This window comes from Salmo salar, chromosome ssa14 (assembly GCF_905237065.1).
Source record: "Salmo salar chromosome ssa14, Ssal_v3.1, whole genome shotgun sequence".
Lineage (NCBI taxonomy): Eukaryota > Metazoa > Chordata > Actinopteri > Salmoniformes > Salmonidae > Salmo > Salmo salar.
In genome coordinates, this window is record NC_059455.1 from 77,111,280 (window position 1) to 77,132,289 (window position 21,010).

Here is a 21,010-nt window from a genome sequence, read left to right on the forward strand (position 1 = left end):
TTTTCGACATCGACAATTTATTTTAAAGCAATGTTCACAAGTTACATAGCATTCAACTTTTTACAACAGTCAGGTTCTAGAAATGATAGCCGTGGTCGCCTAGAAAGAAATACAATGGCATAAAACGAGACTTATCTTTATCATGGTCTTGATTATGGCAGTTATTATTACAACTTAACATAATTATGGCTAAAACACCATTGAGCCCCGTATTCACACTCACTTTAAAATAGCTAAACACAAAATATCACTGATGACATGACAATCACCCCTAACACCTAAACCATCCTCTATCCTGAAAGTAAATATGTAAATATGTTGCCCGGTTACACCAGACAATGTTGCGCTCACCACTGTTTCACTTGTTCGCACGGTTCAGTCTGGTTTAACCAGGCCAGACAACAGACAACAACCAGGCCAAACATTATCTGTGCTTCTTTCATCTCTAGTCAGGATACCAAACTAAATGCCCCCCAAAAAAGCCTACGGAAGGTTTTCGTTACTTAACAAGGAATAGCTGTTGCATTATCACTAGAATATTATTACATCACGTTCTTAATACAATGTACAATTTGTGCTAATTTACAAGTTACAGCAAAACCTTAAGGACAACCGGACATACAGATGACGACAACCGGTTAGAAATGAGTTTGTTGGAATGAGAAAGCGGTGCTTTAGGGGAGATACCACAGAGAGACTGACATTTTCCATTGATAGATGACAGACCGGTTGTAAAGCTCTTCTCGGTTTTAAATACGTGTAATTTCAATGCGAAAGCAGGATTTAAGCAAGTCAAGACTCTTGTGTTTTCTTTTCTCTTTGTTCTTCACTGGACATGACAGACCCACAGGGAATGTTGCAGAATCGAATCTGGGGCGTGTTACAGAATGTTGAAGATAGAAATTTCATGAATAGAGCTGACATGATTCCAGATGTGATGTTGAGATGCATGATGATGAACACACCCCTGGATACATCATGGTTGTGAGTGATTGGCTAGATAGGATTATTGACAGGTGTGGTGACCAATCAGATTAGGAGTCATCCAGGGAGAAAATGTGATTGACAAGATGGAGCGGTTGACAGGCCTGAGGACCAATAATATTTAGGAGTCGTCTAGAGAAAATGCCCGGTGCGTGTTGGGGAAACGCTGGGAGCTGAATTCTGGGTCATCTCTCACTCTCTCCTTGATGTCACTCCTCACCTGAAAAACATAGGAGTCAAGGTTAGGGTTGGTCAGTCTCACGTTGCCACGCTTTAAAGTCTCGTTCACCCTGCTGTTTCAGAGTGAATGTGAGCCCAACATGTTTTAGGTTTAGGCCTGGTTCATATACTTTTCAAATGCTTTGTTGTTCTGCCCTTACTTTGAGGTTATTACTAATGTACAGTGCATTCGGAAAGTATTCAGACCCCTTGACTTTTCCACATTTTGTTACTTTACAGCCTTACTCTAAAATTGATTAAATAAACATTTTTCATCATCAATCTACACACAATATCCCATAATGACAAAGCAAAAACAGTTTTTTTGACATTTTTACAAATGTATTAACACTTTAAAACAGAAATACCTTATTTACATAAGTATTCAGACCCTTTGTTATGAGACTCGAGATTGAGCTCAGGTGCATCCTGTTTCCATTGATCATCCTTAGATGTTTCTACAACTTGATTGAAGTCCACCTGTGGTAAATTCAATTAATTGGACATGATTTGGAAAGGCACACACCTGTCTATATATGGTCCCACAGTTGACAGTGCATGTCAGAGCAAAAACCAAGCCACGAGGTCAAAGGAATTGTCCGTAGAGCTCCGAGACAGGACTGTATCGAGGCACAGATCTGGGGAAGGGTACCAAAAAATGTCTGCAGCATTGAAGGTCCCCAAGAACACAGTGTCCTCCATCATTCTTAAATGGAAGATGTTTGTAATCACCAAGACTCTTCCTAGAGCTGGCCGCCCGGCCAAACTGAGCAATCGGGGGAGAAGGGCCTTGGTCAGGGCGGTGACCAAGAACCCGATCGTCGCTGACAGAGCTCCAGAGTTCCTCTGTGGAGATGGAACCTGCCAGAAGGACAACCATCTCTGCAGCACTCCACCAATCAGGCCTTTATGGTAGAGTGGCCAGACGGAATCCACTCCTCAGTAAAAGGCACATGACAGCTCGCTTGGAGTTTGCCAAAAGGCACCTAAAGGACTCTCAGACCATGAGAAATAAGGTTTTCTGGTCTGATGAAACCAAGATTGAACTCTTTGGCCTGAATGCCAAGCGTCACATCTGGAGGAAAACTGGCACCATCCCTACGGTGAAGCATGGTGGTGGCAGCATCATGTTTTTTAGCAGCAGTGACTGGGAGACTAGTCAGGATCGAGGCAAAGATGAACAGAGAAAAGTACAGAGAGATTCTTGATGAAAACCTGCTCCAGAGCGCTCAGGACCTCAGACTGGAGCAAAGGTTCAACTTCCGACAGGACAACGACCCTAAGCACACAGCCAAGACGACGCTGGGGTGGCTTCGGGACAAGTCTCTGAATGTCCTTGAGTTGCCCAGCCAGAGCCCGGACTTGAACCCGATCAAACATCTCTGGAGAGACCTGAAAATAGATGTGCAGCAACTCTCCCCATCCAACCTGACAGAGCTGGAGAGGATCTGCAGAGAAGAATGGGAGAAACTCCCCAAATACAGGTGTGCCAAGCTTGTAGCGTCATACCCAAGAAGGCTCGAGGCTGTAATCACTGTCAAAGGTGCTTCAACAAAGTACTGAGTAAAGGGTCTGAATACTTCAGATTTTGCTTTGCCATTATGGGGTATTGTGTGTAGATTGATGAAGAAAAAAACCTAATTTAATACATTTTAGAATAAGGCTGTAACGTAAGAAAATGTGGAAAAAGTCAAGGGGTCTGAATACTTTCCGAATGCACTATACATGTGATTGGATTTGGGAAGATGTTGCATCCTCCAGAAAGCAACACTGGCCAAAGTTTACCTGTTCTTGGTAGGCCTCCTGAAGCTCTGGCTCCTCTAGCTCTCCCTGGAGGCTGTCTGGGGTAGTGACAGGTCTGACTCCTGCAGCACGGGCCGCCCGGCTCACTGCCTCAGACAGGGACAGGTGAGGGCCTTCACCCTGGTGGGTCTGCGAGAGGGGGGTAACAACAGGTCAACACTAACCAGAGCTGTGTTCAGTAGGCATGAAACAGGAGAATAATATGTTTTGAAATTGGGAGGTATTACACAAAATTGTCCAATGATAAATGCTAAATCTCCTCTTCCGTATCAAAATGTTTGACTCTTACTTCCTATAGAAACACTGTTAGAATAACCAGGTATCCAGACTACAGACTTTCTGTTGAGAATATTCCTTTGCCCAGTATTACTTAATGGGCATAGTGTCCTCATGACAAATAATTCTAATTTACAATGGCACATTAGGTTTCTAAGCAGATGGACAGCTCAGATGGACAGCTCACCTTCCTCCTCTTGGCAGGCATCCCGTGGAGGTATGCATCAGACAGAGGGGGCTGAGCCTTCATCTTCCTCTGAGACAGCATGTCGTGTCTGATGATAGGAACCCACTCCTGATGAACCCAAACACACAGCTCAGTGGTTAAACAGGTGGGCCTGTAACCGAACAGTCACAAGATCAAATCCCATGTCTGACTGGGGAATTCCAGGCATCCTAGAAGCCATCTCCTGTAATTGTGTCCTTGAGCAAGGCACTTAACCCCTAAACAATAAAGCATATGTCCTATGTCCTTACTGGGGGCACTGCAGCTGCCCAGGGCTCCACGTCTCCTCCAGATTCCTCCCTTCCTCCTGCTGCCATGGCAACAGCTCCTCTGGTCTCCGCTGACGATGCTCTCCGCGAGGGGGTGGTCACCCCGGGGGATCCTCCGACCTCCTGTCTGTTCCCTGATGAAGCCATGGCCTCCTCTGCTGTGGTGGCCGGGGCCGGGGACAGACCTTCATCCATCTAGAGATAGGGAGAGAGAGGAGAGGAGGTTAACTAAGGTCAGCTGTACTGTCTGAAGACAAAGATAACCATGTCCTCAAAGCTGTCTAAACTTTGTGTTCCTTACTGATTTCCTGGTATTACCAGATGTTTTTCTAGGCGAGCCCAAGCATGCAGTGTCCTTATAACCCTCAGATAACAACACCTGGAAAGACTGACCACACACACACACACCTCCACACACACACCTCCACACACACACCTCCACACTCTGTGTGTCTGTCTGCTGTCCAGCCTGTGCCCCAGGCTCTGCGCTCCGTGTGTGGATGACATAGTGCTGGATGTGGTCCTCAGTGACTGGGTTGTGCTCCAGGATGACGTGGAGTCTCATGGTCATCATACTGGTCAGCCAGTTGACCAGGCTGGGGTTGACCTCTGCTGACATCCTCCTCTGTGGACATAGAGAGGAGAGAGAAAACATGTATAGATCTTTACATCATACACACCAAGCAGATATACCAGGACTCAACCCACAACCTACCAGATACAATTGGATTCCACTGATTCTTTCATTGACTAGTTTAGCAACTAGCTTGTACTGAAATGGGAAAATGTTGTTGACCGGCTATGGGTCCTGAGGACCGGGTTGGGAAACACTCAAGTCTATCAAATATTAGAGTGGATAGAGTAGTGGAGGAGTGTACTAACGATGCGGTGGTTGATGACTTGGGTGAGAGCTCTCTGTTCCCCTCGGAGACAGTAAAGGTTGAGAGCCAGACACTCAAACAGACCCTGGGTGCAGAGCAGCAGCAGGCGGGGGCCAAACGTTTGGTCTGCAGAGAGGTAGAGACACACAACACCAACAACACATTTACTGCTGCTGTTTGGTACTAGACTAGGGTTGACAGTAGTCCGGTGAAGCAGTTTGGTAACAATGTGTAGGACCCAGTATAGAAGAGCTGTATTTTACACAAGGGGTTTGAGTGTTTTACCTGTGCAGCGTAGGATGTGCGTGGCCACGCGGGTGAACTGCTGTCTAAGGAAAGAGATGTTGGTTTGAATGATGTCCACTCCCTCTCTCACGGTCACTGTGGCCTGAGAGAGAGACAGGGTACAGTATTATTACAATATTATCAACATATAGTGACAATTTAATAGTTAGAGGGAGACTTACAAAGCTCTCCGTTATGTATTCCTCCAGATCATTGATGAGGTCCACAGATGCTGCCTGAAAACACAAAACACAGCAGCTTCAGTTTCTAATCTTTTGAGGTGAGATGCCACAAACACTGGCCTTAATAAAGTTCACTGCAAATGGAGAGGATACTGTGCCAATGTCATGCTTCTCATCAAAACAGCAGCTGGCAGTAGAGCAGAGATACTCACGTTGATATTGGCGTCAGTAGGCTCTCGACCCTGCAGGTAGTGCTGGTTGAAGAATTCAGTGAGCTGGGGCTGGATCCGGCTGATTGGCTGGGCGTTACCATGAAGTAACAACACCATGTCCACCATGGAGAAACTGTGACACACCAGGGACAACAGGTCCCCAAAGAACCCTGCAGAGAGATGAGGTCAAAGAATATGTTCAGCAAAAACTAAGACACTTTGGTCTTCTTTCACTTTTCTAAGAACGCTATCACAAAACATTTTTTTTTTTTACATTTACAGTCGGAAGTTTACATACACCTTAGCCAAGCACACTTAAACTCAGTTTTTCACAATTCGTGACATTTAATCCCAGTAAAAATTCCCTGTTTTAGGTCAGTTAGGATCACCGCTTTATTTTAAGAATGTGAAATGTCAGAATAATAATAGTAGAGAGAATGATTTATTTCAGCTTTTATTTCTTTCATCACATTCCCAGTGGGTCAGAAGTTTACATACACTCAATTAGTATTTGGTAGCATTGCTTTTAAATTGTTTAACTTTGGTCAAACATTTCAGGTAGCCTTCCACAAGCTTCCCACAATAAGTTGGGTGAATTTTGGCCCATTCCTCCTGACAGAGCTGGTGTAACTGAGTCAGGTTTGTAGGCCTCCTTGCTCACACATGCTTTTTCAGTTCTGCCCACATATTTTCTATAGAATGAGGTCAGGGCTTTGTGATGGCCACTCCAATACCTTGATTTTGTTGTCCTTAAGCCATTTTGCCACAGCTTTGGAAGTATGCTTGGGGTCATTGTCCATTTGGAAGACCCATTTGCGACCAAGCTTTAACTTCATGACTGATGTCTTGAGATGTTGCTTCAATATAGCCACATCATTTTCCTCCATTTACATTTACATTTTAGTCATTTAGCAGACGCTCTTATCCAGAGCGACTTACAGTAGTGAATGCATACATTTCATTTCATGCATTTCTTTTTTTTTTTTTTTTGGTACTGGCCCCCCGTGGGAATCAAACCCACAACCCTGGCGTTGCACACACCATGCTGGCATTGCAAACACCATGCTCTACCAACTGAGCCACAGGGATGCCATCTATTTTGTGAAGTGCACCAGTCCCTCCGCAGCAAAGCACCCCCACAACATGATGCAGCCACCCCCGTGCTTCACGGTTGGGATGGTGTTCTTCGGCTTGCAAGCCTCCCCCTTTTTCCTCCAAACATAACGACGGTCATTATGGCCAAACAGTTCTATTTTTGTTTCATCAGACCAGAGGACCAGAAATAGGGGTTATTTGTTATTGTAGTTTGGTCAGGACGTGGCAGAGGGTATTTGTTTTATGTGGTTCGGGGTGGTGGTTTGTTTAGAAGGGTGTTTGATTTATTATTTCTGGGTTATGTTCTATGTTTTTGTATTTCTATGTTCTTTCTCCTATTAGTATTTCTATGTTTAGGTATTGGGTGTTGGACTCTCAATTGGAGGCAGGTGTTTTCTAGTTGCCTCTGATTGAGAGTCCTATAATTAGGTATGTGTTTGTAGTTTGTGGGAGATTGTGCTAGGTATAGCTTTTATGCCTTACCGGCCTGTTATTCGTCATTGTGTTTTGTGTACGTGTTTATTTTGGTTTTTCCTTCTTTGCCAATTTAATAAAAGAAGATGAGTGCACATAACCCTGCTGCGTTTTGGTCCGACAATGATTTTTCTTTATCATCTGACGAAGAAGATTGTGACAGATCTTTGTCCCCATGTGCAGTTGCAAACCGTAGTCTGGCTTTTTTATGCTGGTTTTGGAGCACTTCCTTGCTGAGCGGCCTTTCAGGTTATGTCGATATAGGACTCATTTTTCTGTGGATATAGATACTTTTGTACCTGTTTCCTCCAGCATCTTCACAAGGTCCTTTGCTGTTGTTCTGGGATTGATTTGCACTTTTCGCACCAAAGTACTTTCATCTCTACGAGACGGAACGCGTCTCCTTCCTGAACGGTATGACGGCTGCGTAGTCCCATGGTGTTTATACTTGCGTACTATTGTTTGTACAGATGAACGTGGTACCTTCATGCGTTTGGAAATTGCTCCCAAGGATGAACCAGACTTGTGGAGGTCTACAAAAACATTTCTGAGGTCTTGGCTGATTTCTTTTGATTTTCCCATGATGTCAAGCAAAGAGGCACTGAGTTTGAAGGTAGGCCTTGAAATACATCCACAGGTACACTTCCAATTGACTCAAATTATGTCAATTAGCCTATCAGAAGCTTCTAAAGCCATGACATCATTTTCTGGAATTTTCCAAGCTGTTTAAAGGCACAGTCAACTTAGTGTGTGTAAACTTCTGACCCACTGGAATTGTGATACAGTGAATTATAAGTGAAATAATCTGTCTGTAAACAACTGTTGGAAAAATTACTTGTGTCATGCACAAAGTAGATGTCCTAACCGACTTGCCAAAACTATAGTTTGTTAAAAAGAAATTTGTGGAGTGGTTGAAAAACGAGTTTTAATGACTCCAACCTAAGTGTATGTAAACTTCTGACTTCAACTGTATATTCTAGTCATTTGGCAGCCGATTTTAACCAGAGACACCTATTTAAGTTGAATGCTCATATTGTAAGGAAACCACATATCCCCATTATTACAAGTAAATCCGTCTAAATAGGCGCTATCTTTTTGGTGGTAGTAAGAAAAGACAAGTGTGTATGAGTGCAAGAAAGACAAGTACCACAGTTAAGTGTTGTCAGTGACTCACCGACAGCGTCCCCAGAGCCAGGTGTGAAGAGGTTGGTGGTCTGAGACAATCTCTGGATGAACTGAGCAATGCTCTCCCCGTTCCCCTGCGGAGCCCCCAGAGACCCCATCATGGTGGAGAGGACCCCCTGGACAATACCTGTAAACAGCTCCGGGCTCAGTGATGGGTCCCCTCCACCCCCAGGGGCCGCCTGGGGAGGGGGGGTAGGGGTGCCTTGGCCAGGGGGAGGCTCCTGGCCAGGTGGGGGTACGGGTGAGGGTCGGGAGAAGATGGGTTGGTTAGCCTAGAAATGGGAGAGGAACTATTGGGTAACTACTGGGTGACACTTTGTTGCACAGTCATCTAGAGTTTACTTCTACTAATTGCGACTACTTCAACTAATGACCACAACTTCGACTTCTACTAATGACGACAGCTTTGACTAATTACAACAACTTCTACTAATTACAACAACTTCTAATGATGACAGCTTTGACTAATTCAGACTTCTATAAATTTCGCAGACTTCCGACAACTCCGACAAATTCAGACAACTTCGGCCTAATTGCTAATTAGGACTACTTTAATTACAACTAATACTAATTAGGACTACTTCAATTTCTATTACAGCGTGATAAGAGTAATTCCATAATTATTACCTAAGAGTTACTTTTCAGTCACATTGATTATAAGAGTTACCAATATGGTTCAATAATTTTCTCTCTCACCTGGATGAAGTCTGACATTCCCTGGAAGAACCCTGGGACTCCAGGTACGGTCACAGTGATGTGTGGGTTAGCTCCAGAACCAGCGGCTCCTGGCCCACTAGCTCCACCCAGCAGAGAGCCCAGGAGTTGGGCTAGGTTGGCCTCGGCGACCCCCTCCGGTGGCTGGCCCATGGAAGTGGTGTTGGTGGTGTGGGTGGTGGTCTGGCCAGATGTGTTCGCCCCACAGGAGGCGTGGGGAGGGACAGGATTGGAGGAGGAGAAGGAGGAGGAGGCAGAAGAGGATGAAGAGGAGGAGGTAGAGAAAGAGAAGGAGTGGGAGGCTGAGGAGGAGCTGGTGGATGTCTGGTCACCTGGAGGAACTGGGAAAGAGAAGACTTCTGAGTTGTTGTCCATTTTCTTTGAACACTACAAAATAAAACCTATCATTCACCCAATATAATAATCAATAAATCAACCAATCAATCACTCACCTTGCTGTCCAGGCATCTGTTGTCCAGGCATCTGTTGTCCAGGCATCAGTAGCTGTCCAACCAGACCACTGATCATCTGAGTTAGGGGAGAGGAAGCCAGAGGTGTGCCCTGGAAGAAGAGAAGAAATGGATGAAGAGATCAGTTGAATCAGGTGTGTTAGAGCAGGGCCGGAACAAAAGTCTGCAAAACCAGTAGCTCTCCAGGAGGATTGGCCACCCCTGTCAAAGTACAACAGCACAAGGACATAAGAGACCAAACTCGTTCCTCACAGACTTCTCTCCTCACCTGAAGGTTCTGTTGCCCGCCAGCAGGGGGCACTGAAGCCCTGAGGTTGATGGTGGTGCCCCTGGTGCCCACAGGCTGGGGGATGTGGGGGGAGAAGGAGGGGTGCGTGATCACCACCCTGGCTCCAGGGGGCAGAGGCCCGTGAGGGTGAGGGGGGGCAGAGGGGTCAGAGCTGGGGCTGGTCCTGGGGATGCCTGCTCCTGGTTGCCCGGGGTGACCTGTGGCAGCAGCGTTTGCCATGGCAGCAGCCTGCTGAGAGATCTGGTGGACGATGGCCTGCATGAACTCTGGAGGAAGGCCTGCGATTTGGACTGGAGTAGCACCTTCAGATTGAGAGAGTACAGAGATAAATAGTTAATATAACGGTCAGCAACATCCTAGGGACTGGTGGTTCAGAGACTGTGGTATAGGGGTCTGGTGTATATACCATAACGAACATAGTGTGATGTAGGAGTCAAAAGCACTCACCAGGCTGTCCAGTACCCATAGGGATCTGTTGTCCTTGGACCTGAGGGCCGCTGCCAGATTCTAAGAGAGAGACCAACCAGGGAGAAGACATTACCTTACAACTCTGAATATGTATACTCGGGTATGCAAGTTTTTGCTACATTCCAGCTCTCCTCAGATACACCTATACGTTTCCTATAGGAGATCAACAATGACTACAGTCTCTCTCGGTTTTATCTAATGTACTGATTATTTGGTACGCATGAAAGACAGTTAGGGCATGACAACTCCAAGATGAGCCAAGAGCTAGAGAGAGAGAAAATAACAAAGGTGTCCCCTCCCTCACCATCCAGGTTCATCTGCATCATTACCACAGGCTCCATGGTCTGGTGGGTGATTCTGATCACATGCGGAGGCCCCTGGCCCTGAATTGGCTGCTGATTGGCTGCGTTGGGCTGTGGAAGCGGGGCCTGGCCCTCTGATTGGCCAGGAGCCTGAGAGGGTTGGGCCCAGCCCTCGGCTGCATGCCTCCCATTGGACGTCATGGTCACTGTGGTTCCCAAATTTCCAAGGTTCCCCAGGTTTCCTAAGTTTCCAAGGTTTATCTGAAGACACAAGTCAAGTTAGTAACGTCCGAAGAAAATGGTGCGCATGTACAAAGTTACATTTGAAAAGACCTACAGCTAAATCCTGGTAAAAGGTATGAATGGCAGGTGATTTCAATTTGAATCCACCAACCAGTGAGGTTTAGTTTTAGAACCTGGTGCTAAAATGACTGAGACTATATGTGGAAGAATCTCTCCACACAGTGACCTACCGGAATGGGGGTGTGGTGTGGCATACCACCCTGCAGCAGGACGGGGGAGCCGTAGTGGGACATGGGCCGAACCACGTGGAGGTGACGGGGGGGAGGAGTGGCCAGGTTACAACGTAGGTCACTAAGGGCAACCAGGGTGTTGCCAAGGAGACGTAGAGACTCCCCGACCAGGTTGAGAACGTGCTGGTCCTCTTCTCTTTCCTGGGTCTGTGAAGACAGATAAAGTGGCGATTGATTCACATGTGGTTTATTCAAGTCTGTTTGGGGGTCCATTTCACTCATGCAAAGCAGCACTGTGACTGACCTATTCAAAAAGACTAACTAAACTCTGCGGCGCAGTTTATGTTGTAACTTTTCTTCTCATGGACACCATTGAAGTTAAAGGACGAATATGTAACAGGAGTTTAAGTTTGAAGTAAAAACAGTGTGATAATGTGTTGCACGGGTTGAATAGGTAGTTGCTGTGCAACGGAATATAATGGAGTCGTAGTGTTTACGTTGTTGTTGTAGTCTGCTGAAGTGGCAGCCCCAAGGATGGAGTGAGTTCTCTCTATGAAGGGACGAAGCCTCTCCTCCACCCTCCTCACCTCTGACAACACCTCCACTAGCGCTGCTGGGCTGGGGTGGCTGGGGAGGGAGTAGAGGAGCAGAGAGAGAGAGAGAGAGAGAGAGAGAGAGAGAGAGAAAGAGGTGTGTGTTCAGTAGGCATGAAACAGGAGAATGCGTTTTGATTCTATTTGAAACACTACGCTGTGACCTCCTGAGCACTTACTTGGGCCCGGGGTGGGGTGGTCCCTCTGTCTGGCTGGAGGAGGTGGGAGGGGGAGGTGGTGGAGCAGGAGGGGAGGTGTCCATAGGCTGGGATGCTCCTGCAGTGGCAGCTGTAGCGGAAGACGATGAGGAGGAGGAAGAGGAGGTGGACTGAGATGTCTCCGGCTCGGCTTGAGATGGAACACCACTGGGCTGTCCCTGCAAACACAAACATGTTGTCTAAAAGGTAAATTAGGCACTGAAAATTGATTTCTGTATAGTATAGAATAATAGCATAGCATAACATAGCATAGTATGCGAGTTGTTACTGTACCTCCAGTCTGTGGATCAGAGACTGGGTATCCCTTAGCAAGTTCTCAGCCAATTGCAGCCTCATCCTGGGCTCGCTCTGCACTGATTGGTCAACATTGATATGCACATCCACTGAACCGTTGCTCTACAAACAAGACAGATCATAAACATACCCTAATGTTAATGTAATAGACAGATCATAAACATACCCTAATAGTAATGTAATAGACAGATCATAAACATACCTAATAGTAATGTAATAGACAGATCATAAACATACCCTAATGGTAATGTAATAGACAGATCATAAACATACCCTAATGGTAATGTAATAGACAGATCATAAACATACCCTAATGGTAATGTAATAGACAGATCATAAACATACCCTAATGGTAATGTAATAGACAGATCATAAACATACCTAATAGTAATGTAATAGACAGATCATAAACATACCCTAATAGTAATGTAATAGACAGATCATAAACATACCCTAATGGTAATGTAATAGACAGATCATAAACATACCCTAATGGTAATGTAATAGACAGATCATAAACATACCCTAATGGTAATGTAATAGACAGATCATAAACATACCCTACTGGTAATGTAATAGACAGATCATAAACATACCCTACTGGTAATGTAATAGACAGATCATAAACATACCCTAATAGTAATGTAATAGACAGATCATAAACATACCCTAATAGTAATGTAATAGACAGATCATAAACATACCCTACTGGTAATGTAATAGACAGATCATAAACATACCCTAATAGTAATGTAATAGACAGATCATAAACATACCCTAATGGTAATGTAATAGACAGATCATAAACATACCCTAATGGTAATGTAATAGACAGATCATAAACATACCCTACTGGTAATGTAATAGACAGATCATAAACATACCCTACTGGTAATGTAATAGACAGATCATAAACATACCTAATAGTAATGTAATAGACAGATCATAAACATACCCTAATGGTAATGTAATAGACAGATCATAAACATACCCTAATGGTAATGTACTAGACAGATCATAAACATACCTAATAGTAATGTAATAGGCAGATCATAAACATACCCTAATAGTAATGTAATAGACAGATCATAAACATACCCTAATGGTAATGTAATAGACAGATCATAAACATATCCTAATGGTAATGTAATAGACAGATCATAAACATACCTAATAGTAATGTAATAGACAGATCATAAACATACCCTAATGGTAATGTAATAGACAGATCATAAACATACCCTAATGGTAATGTAATAGACAGATCATAAACATACCCTAATGGTAATGTAATAGACAGATCATAAACATACCCTAATGGTAATGTAATAGACAGATCATAAACATATCCTAATAGTAATGTAATAGACAGATCATAAACATACCTAATAGTAATGTAATAGACCGATCATAAACATACCCTAATAGTAATGTAACAGACAGATCATAAACATGCCTAATAGTAATGTAATAGACAGATCATAAACATACCTTAATGGTAATGTAATAGACAGATCATAAACATATCCTAATGGTAATGTAATAGACAGATCATAAACATACCCTAATAGTAATGTAATAGACAGATCATAAACATACCCTAATAGTAATGTAATAGACAGATCATAAACATACCTTAATGGTAATGTAATAGACAGATCATAAACATACCTAATAGTAATGTAATAGACAGATCATAAACATACCCTAATAGTAATGTAATAGACAGATATCTATGCGTATACATATTCCTTGATTTTGAAAGAGAAGCAATTTTTTTTGTCCATTTAAATAACATCAAATTGATCAGAAATACAGTGTAGACATTGTTAATGTTGTAAATGACTATTGTAGCTGGAAACGGCTGATTTTTAATGGAATATCTACATAGGCGTACAGAGGCCCATTATCAGCAGCCATCACTCCTGTGTTCCAATGGCACGCTGTGTTAGCTAATCCAAGTTTATCATTTTAAAAGGCTAATAGATCATTGGAAAACCCTTTTGCAATTATGTTAACACAGTTGAAAACGTTTGTTCTGATTAAAGAAGCAATAAAACTGGCCTTCTTTAGACTAGTTGAGTATCTGGAGCATCAGCATTTGTGGGTTCGATCACAGGCTCAAAATGGCCAGAAACAAATAACTTTCTTCTGAAACTCGTCAGTCTATTCTTGTTCTGAGAAATGAAGGCTATTCCATGCGAGAAATTGCCAAGAAACTGAAGATCTCGTACAACGCTGTGTACTACTCCTTCCTACTCCTCTTTCTATTCTGGTAAGAGCCAGTTTGTGCTGTTCTGTGAAGGGAGTAGTATACAGTGTTGTATGAGATCTTCAGTTTCTTGGCAATTTCTCACATGGAATACCCTTCATTTCTCCCTTCATTTCATCAGGCCAGAAAATCTTGTTTCTCATGGTCTGAGAGTCCTTTAGGTCCCTTTGGCAAACTCCAAGCGGGCTGTCAAGTGCCTTTTACTGAGGAGAGGCTTCCATTTGGCCACTCTACCACAAAGGCCTGATTGGTGGAGTGCTGCAGAGATGGTTGTCCTTCTGGAAGGTTCTCCTATCTCCACAGAGGAACTCTGGAGCTCTGTCAGAGTGACCATCGGGTTCTTGGTCACCTCCCTGACCAAGGCCCTTCTCCCTCGATTGCTCAGTTTGGCCGGGTTCCAAACTTCTTGGTGGTTCCAAACTTCTTCCATTTTAGAATGATGGAGGCCACTGTGTTCTTGGGGACCTTCAATGCTGCAGACATTTTTTGGTAGCCTTACCCTGATCTGTGCCTCGACACAGTCCTGTCTCGGAGCTCTACGGACAACTCCTTTGACCCCGTGGCTTGGTTTTTGCTCTGACATGCACTGTCAACTGTGGGACATTATATAAACAGGTGTGTGTCTTTCCAAATCATGTCCAATCAATTGAATTTACCATTGTGTGTAGATATTGTGTGTAAATTGATGAAAAATGTTTATTTAATCAATTTTAGAGTAAGAGTTTTAGAGTAAGAGTTTAATTTCGAGTCTCATAGCAAAGGGTCTGAATACTTACGTAAATAAGGTATCTGTTTTTTATATTTAATAAATTTGCAAACGTTTCTAAAAACCTGTTTTCGCTTCGTTGTTATGGGGTATTGTGCGTAGATTGCTGATGATTTTTATTTATTGAATCCATTTTAGAATAAGGCTGTAACGTAACAAAATGTGGAAAGATTCAAGGGGTCTGAATACTTTCCGAAGGCGCTGTATATGACAGTAATAAGGAAGACTGACTCGAGTGCTGGTGCTGACTCTGGTATTCCTTCCTGCTTCTCCCACTCCTGCCATCATCTGCTGCACTTGCATCTTCCAAGGAAACCACAGTTATTACACTTGTATTACTTCATTGTTAATACACTCGATGTTCAACAAATCCTACAGACACATTTGGTACCGATTAAAACTGTTTGATTCAATACATTTTTTGGTGCTCAATATTTTTTCTGAATAAAGACTATGAAACAGCTGCACAGTGCACACCAACACACAACCTTGACTCACCTGTATCTGCTGAGGGTCCATGATGTTGACGGGCAGGTTAAAGGTTCCCAGCATGACGTAGCTGTTCCCGTTGCGGTCCTGGGGGCCTCCCTGGGTGGAGGTGGTGGCACCTCCCTCTGTTCCCCCTGAGGACACTCCTCCTCCCCCACCGCCAGACTGGGAGGTCTGAGGAGGAGCACGCTCCACCAGGTGGATCACCTTACCAGCCACATCTGAGAGGAGGCCATAGGAGGAGAGAATGAGAGTGGAGGAGAGAGAATGAGAGTGGAGGACAGAGGAGAGAGAAGGAGAGAGGACAGAGAATAAGAGTAGAGGATGACAGGAGGACAGAGAAGCGGAGTGGAGGACAGAGAAGCAGAGTGGAGGACAGAGAAGCAGAGTGGAGGACAGAGAAGCAGAGTGGAGGACAGAGAAGCAGAGTGGAGGACAGAGAAGCAGAGTGGAGGACAGAGAAGCAGAGTGGAGGACAGAGAAGCAGAGAGGAGGACAGAGAAGCAGAGAGGAGGGCAGAGAAGCAGAGAGGAGGGCAGAGAAGAAGAGAGGAGGGCAGAGAAGAAGAGAGGAGGGCAGAGAAGAAGAGAGGAGAAAAGACAGGGAGAGAAGAGAAGTCCGGGGGTTACTGGAGCAAGGTGCTCTCATGTACATTCTCAATAACACAAGATGTCCAGCAATATTAACTGTTTTGCTGCTTTACAACAGTGCAGAGACTATGTATGTAGTATATTACTTACTGTGTCCTTTGAATAGAATAGTTGCTGGCTTTTTTACTCACTGTATTCGTTCAGTGTCCTCTCATCCTGCAGCACTCTGCCCTGGTAGATTAGTCTCTGCTTGTCCACTGGGATCTCCACTGATGCAGCTATGTGTCCTTTGAACTCCTTCACTGTCAACTGAGGGAGAGGTTGAAGGCTCACTACATTGCTAGTACAGAGCTGAATAAATATATTTCCCACTCATAAGTGTACAATACATAGGCCACATAGGAGTAGCCTGGAATCTAAACTGATATGTTCCGTTTGATTTCAGATTAAGACCGAAGCAGACAACAACAACAACAACAGGAAGTCACAGCCTACCTCCCTGCGGACAGTGTAGCTCCTGCTCTGGGAGTCCAGGGTCTTCACAGTGACCTCTATGGTGTTTGCTGACTCCTCCATGGTTTCTCTGCTCGAGCACAGAGAAATACAGTCAGCAAATTTATTTTCTCCCAGAAAATGTTCACCCATGAAGACAAATGGGCTGTATTCATTACGGAAAACGTTTAAGAAGCATTTCGCTAAATCCGCAATAACATCTGCTAAATATGTGTATGTGATTAATACAATTTGATTTGCCCCGCCCGCTACAAAGTCGATTGGTACCCAGATCGTTAATAGTACTGTACCATAGTACGGTACCTGTTTTGGGTAATTTCACTTGAATCAGGGTTGTTGTTAGCTTGCTATTATAGCTGGCTAATCCAAATGGAATTATCAGGAAGCCAGCTAACCTCCCAGAGGAACTTCTTTGTCTTCGTTCAATGTCAAAGCACGGCAATTCCGTTACTTTCTCTGCATCCAACGGAATACACGGTAGGTGAAATTGCAATGGTATTACATGAGCAAATAGGTACTTTGTCTTTTCTTCAAATATTTAAAGTTCATATTCCGTTCAATAGTTGCAAAAAAAAAGTGCGACACCACCTATTCGGGCAAGGACCCATATGACGCACCAAATGCGAGTGTCCATTTTAAATGCCTGTTTGTTTTAGTGTGAGTCTGAGTGTGAGAGAAAGAGTGTAATAACTGACTACAGTTAAACTAAATTGACCAATTATCAGTTTACCGATGCAGTTTGACTGTGTGTCTAATGTACTCTACTGTATGCTCTCCCTCCTAATGTTCTTTCTATCTCTCCAAGACCCTTACTTCCTTCCTCTGGCCCTTGGGAATTAGATTTGGAGCACAGTGTTCCCTCTATTCATCCCTCACTCCTTCTTCACCTCTTTCTCATCCCAGCTTGAGCTTAATCTTGCCTATTTTTAGCTGAAGCCAGGATGGTTGGTGTGTGTTAATGGGCACAGTGTTAACCTTACCTTCATGACACAATGTTCAGCTTGTGTAAAGAGGGTGTGAGAGGAGAGGGAACACAAGAGGCCATATACACTGATTGGAAATAACTGGACAGTTGAGAACAAATTCCACAGACATTGCTTTCACCTTTCCTGTGTTCTGAAATTAGTCCAGATGTAGGGTGGTTGGCGGGGAGTGAAAGTCACCATTAACTACGGAGATGGATATATATATACACACACTTAAAACATTTTTTATTCCAATCATCCTTGCCAAAGGCATAGAATAGTCACCATCTAATAAACTGAATATCTATGTATTTCCACAGCTCCCACTAGTGGCAATAAAGAATAACGCCGCAGCTGTAGAAATGTCATGATTTAATTCAACATAAAAGGCAGCGATGAGCACTGCATAGGTATTCATAATTTACAATTCACTTTCTTACAAAATGAATATTCAAACATTCAAAGATGTAGATACCACAAATGTACAACATACAAAAGGTGTCAATTTAAAGTCAAACTGCAGAGAATTCCCAAAACAAAACCACCAGCACAAAAAGCCAGAACAGATTGATGGTTTATCATAAAGTCAGAACTAATCCCAGATCAGTTTGATGATGGCCCCCTGCATAACGGTAAATGTTAGGATTTCAGCAGGGTGGGCTGGTCCTATATATATATTTGTATAAGGTCAACTTCATTCCAGAGTGATATGAGAAAGGCAATAAAACATTTTTTTTAATGTTTTTTTTTAAAGAGGTAAACATCTGAATGTGTCCCCCAATGGCATCCTGTTCCCCATATAGTGCACTACTTTTGACCAGAGCCAAATGTGCACTCTTTAGGGAATAGGGTGCCATTTGAGTTGGAACCCAACTCCTGTTCTCTGTTCATTCCAATAAGAAAAGAGAAAACAACAAATGTTCATCTTTGAGACCCCAGTGTTTATGCCTATGAAAGTAAATACACTTAAGCTGTGGGATGTTTCACTCAAGCAACATTAAAACAACCATTAACATGTTTAAAACAATTTAAAAGGCAACAAGGAGCTCAATGTGAACGTGGTTTAAAAATAAGAAGTCTAAGTTTGGTCCCATATTCACCCATTTTAACAGTTTGTCTTGTGAGTTGCTATGGTCTGCAAGGCAGTGAGATGCTTAGTTTCAGCTCGATCCAATTGATCTCAGTCAGTCTCGTTATGAACGGCAGTGATTAAGCTCAGCTCAGTTTGGTGCTAAATCACCTGATAAAAGTTATCTTGAAAAAAAATATGAATCATCTTACCAGAGTGTGCATTTCATTGTCATTATGATAAAAAGGAAATAAATAAATACCTATACTGTACATAACAGAAAAGTAAAACCCTTTTGAAAATAAATAGCCAAAGTGTTTGATGAACTCAGAAGACCTTCAGAGGTGTCCAGGTCCTTTAACTCATGTTGGAAAGTCAGAAAGCATACAAAGTCCTTGAAAACAGTAGCAGACAAAACCAGAGATGGGAGTATTGGTGTGAGATGGTGTCCGGAGGAACAGATTGTCTCCACCCTCCATCATATTCTCTCACTAACCAAATCTCTCCCTCAACATACCCAACCCATCTTTCCCTCCATCTCTCCCTTTCACAGTCTCAATCTCTATCCACCTAATAGTTTCTTACTTCTCTCTTTCTCCCTCTGTCTATCCACCCCTTCTTATCTCAATATATCCTATCCCTCGCTCCCTCCCTCCTCCTCCTCCTCTCTGGTAGAACATACGGGCCACAGTAACATAGAAGATATAGTAACTGTAAAAGACAGATTTGTTTGATAGAGGCCCAGGACCTCCCGATCGTTCTTCTATCCCACCATCTTTTCCCTCCTCCCTCCTCCTCTCTCTGTGTGATTGGCAGTAGATAGATCCATTTGAGTCAGTCTTCTTTCCTCTTTTGTCCAGGGAGGCTGCAGGTCTGCTCCTCCATGTCGTAATGGTCCACACTGAAGCCGTTAACCAGGGGGGCTGTGTGGGGGGTAGAGGGGGTTGTCCTGGAGGAGAGGAGGTACTCCTGAGCAAAGTCTGGGTGCTGCTCTACGAACCGACAGAAGTCATCTACAGACGGATATGGAGAGAGGGAAGGACAGAGCGAAAGAGAGATTGTAATTACAGTGTTGGCCGTGATCCCGTTAGTTGGACGCTCTTAACCAGAGTGATTTACAGTTAGTGCATTCAACTTAAAGTAGCTAGGTGAAACAACCACATATCACAATCATAGCAAGTAAACATTTTCCTCAATAAAGCAACTATCAGCAAAGTCAATGCTAGTAAGAAAAGACGAGTGAGAGCGTTAGAGCAAGAAAGGGCGTTAGTGTGTGATATCACCGTGTGTGATCTTCCCCGCGTCAAGTGTGTCGATCGCTGAGAACAACTCTGTGACGTCAACCTCTGCTACTCCCAACGCCGTTCTCAAAATGGATGCCAGATCCTTTTCCACGATCGCCCTGTCCTCCTTCGCCTCGTACATCTGACCAGGGTCAGGACATAGGACAGTTATAACGTTTTATATAGCAGACGTTTTATATATTGTCTAGGCATTTCTATTATAAATGCCTTATAAGAGCAGACAAAGATATTATAATGGTTTCAAAGAGTAGACATTGGGTTCTTATAGTGCTTCATAGGAACTGTTATAAAGCTTCATTGCCTGTCACTCACCCCAAAGGCCAGCCTGAGGGTGTCCATGGCTTTCGAGGGTTGACACGCCACAGACAGGGCTATCACATACTCCCTGATGTCAATCTGACCATCTCCATGCTTCAGAGAGGGAGTAAGGGAGAGAGAGAGGGAGAGAGAGGGAGTAAGGTAGAGAGAGGGAGTAAGGGAGAGAGAGAGGGAGAGAGAGGGAGTAAGGGAGAGAGAGAGGAGAGAGAGGGAGTAAGGTAGAGAGAGGGAGAGAGAGAGGGAGTAAGGGAGAGAGAGAGGGAGTAAGGGAGAGAGAGAGGGAGTAAGGGAGAGAGAGAGAGAGAGAGGAGAGAGAGAGAGAGAGAGAGGGAGAGAGAGGGAGAGAGAGGGAGAGAGAGGGAGAGAGAAGGAGAGAGAGAGAGAGAGAGAGAGGGAGAGAGAGGGAGTATGGGAGAGAGAGTGAGGGAGAGAGAGAGAGTAAGGAGAGAGAGTGAGGGAGAGAGAGAGGAGTAAGGGAGAGAGAGAGAGGGGGAGAGAGGGAGTATGGGAGAGAGAGTGAGGGAGAGAGAGAGAGTAAGGGAGAGAGAGTGAGGGAGAGAGAGGGAGTAAGGTAGAGAGAGTGAGGGAGAGAGAGGGAGTAAGGGAGAGAGAGGGAGAGAGAGGGAGTAAGGGAGAGAGAGAGGGAGAGAGAGGGAGTAAGGGAGAGAGAGAGGGAGAGAGAGGGAGTAGGGGAGAGAGAGAGGGAGAGAGAGGGAGTAAGGGAGAGAGAGAGGGAGAGAGAGGGAGTAAGGTAGAGAGAGAGGAGAGAGAGAGGGAGTAAGGGAGAGAGAGAGGGAGTAAGGGAGAGAGAG

At 44.2% G+C, this 21,010-nt stretch overlaps 2 protein-coding genes and 1 long non-coding RNA gene across 9 annotated transcripts in view; 1 reads left to right on the forward strand and 2 right to left on the reverse strand.

Annotated features, from left to right (window-relative positions):
• On the reverse strand, window positions 1–17,140 carry LOC106570326 (large proline-rich protein BAG6). 4 transcript variants are annotated; one of them, XM_014142520.2, is made up of 24 exons: window positions 16,938–17,140; window positions 16,525–16,612; window positions 16,221–16,338; window positions 15,449–15,660; window positions 15,182–15,253; window positions 11,892–12,014; window positions 11,580–11,776; window positions 11,305–11,434; window positions 10,808–11,014; window positions 10,337–10,595; window positions 10,012–10,071; window positions 9,544–9,866; window positions 9,258–9,366; window positions 8,788–9,146; window positions 8,081–8,363; window positions 5,338–5,507; window positions 5,126–5,179; window positions 4,944–5,046; window positions 4,660–4,784; window positions 4,214–4,402; window positions 3,760–3,972; window positions 3,470–3,577; window positions 2,989–3,135; window positions 1–1,204 (listed from the first exon to the last, which is right to left on the reverse strand). In XM_014142520.2, exons 2-24 carry the CDS (start codon window positions 16,603–16,605, stop codon window positions 1,106–1,108), a joined length of 3,741 nt encoding a protein of 1,246 aa, XP_013997995.2. In that variant the 5' UTR covers window positions 16,606–16,612; window positions 16,938–17,140; the 3' UTR covers window positions 1–1,105. The 4 variants fall into 4 exon arrangements, with proteins under 4 accessions (XP_013997995.2, XP_013997996.2, XP_013997994.2 ...); XM_014142521.2 differs by having other exon boundaries at window positions 8,081–8,312; window positions 16,846–17,049; XM_014142519.2 differs by having other exon boundaries at window positions 16,846–17,049.
• Window positions 16,811–21,010, forward strand: part of LOC123726799 (uncharacterized) — a 14,072-nt gene continuing 9,872 nt past the window's right edge. The window contains exon 1 of the long non-coding RNA XR_006758946.1: window positions 16,811–17,019. This is a non-coding gene — a long non-coding RNA (uncharacterized lncRNA). The remainder of the gene's footprint in view (window positions 17,020–21,010) is intronic.
• The window catches only part of LOC106570327 (lysophosphatidylcholine acyltransferase 1), a 38,886-nt gene continuing 35,738 nt past the window's right edge, over window positions 17,863–21,010 (reverse strand). For all 4 annotated transcript variants that reach the window (XM_014142524.2, XM_014142523.2, XM_045694815.1 and 1 more), the window contains 3 exons: window positions 20,193–20,291; window positions 19,860–20,001; window positions 17,863–19,589 (listed from right to left, as the gene is read on the reverse strand). In XM_014142524.2, coding sequence (XP_013997999.1) covers window positions 19,411–19,589; window positions 19,860–20,001; window positions 20,193–20,291 — 420 coding nt within the window. In that variant the 3' untranslated portion in view covers window positions 17,863–19,410. The remainder of the gene's footprint in view (window positions 19,590–19,859; window positions 20,002–20,192; window positions 20,292–21,010) is intronic.

Bases quoted from the DNA above. Each gene is read 5' to 3' on its own strand.
- LOC106570326 (XM_014142520.2), bottom strand. From the start codon at position 16,605: ATGGAGGAGTCAGCAAACACCATAGAGGTCACTGTGAAGACCCTGGAC. The intron at 11,777-11,891 runs GTACAGTAACAA...TTGTGTTTGCAG, and splicing joins CTCTGATCCACAGACTGGAG to GGACAGCCCAGTGGTGTTCC. The intron at 9,367-9,543 runs GTGAGGAGAGAA...CTCTTCTTCCAG, and splicing joins GCGGGCAACAGAACCTTCAG to GGCACACCTCTGGCTTCCTC.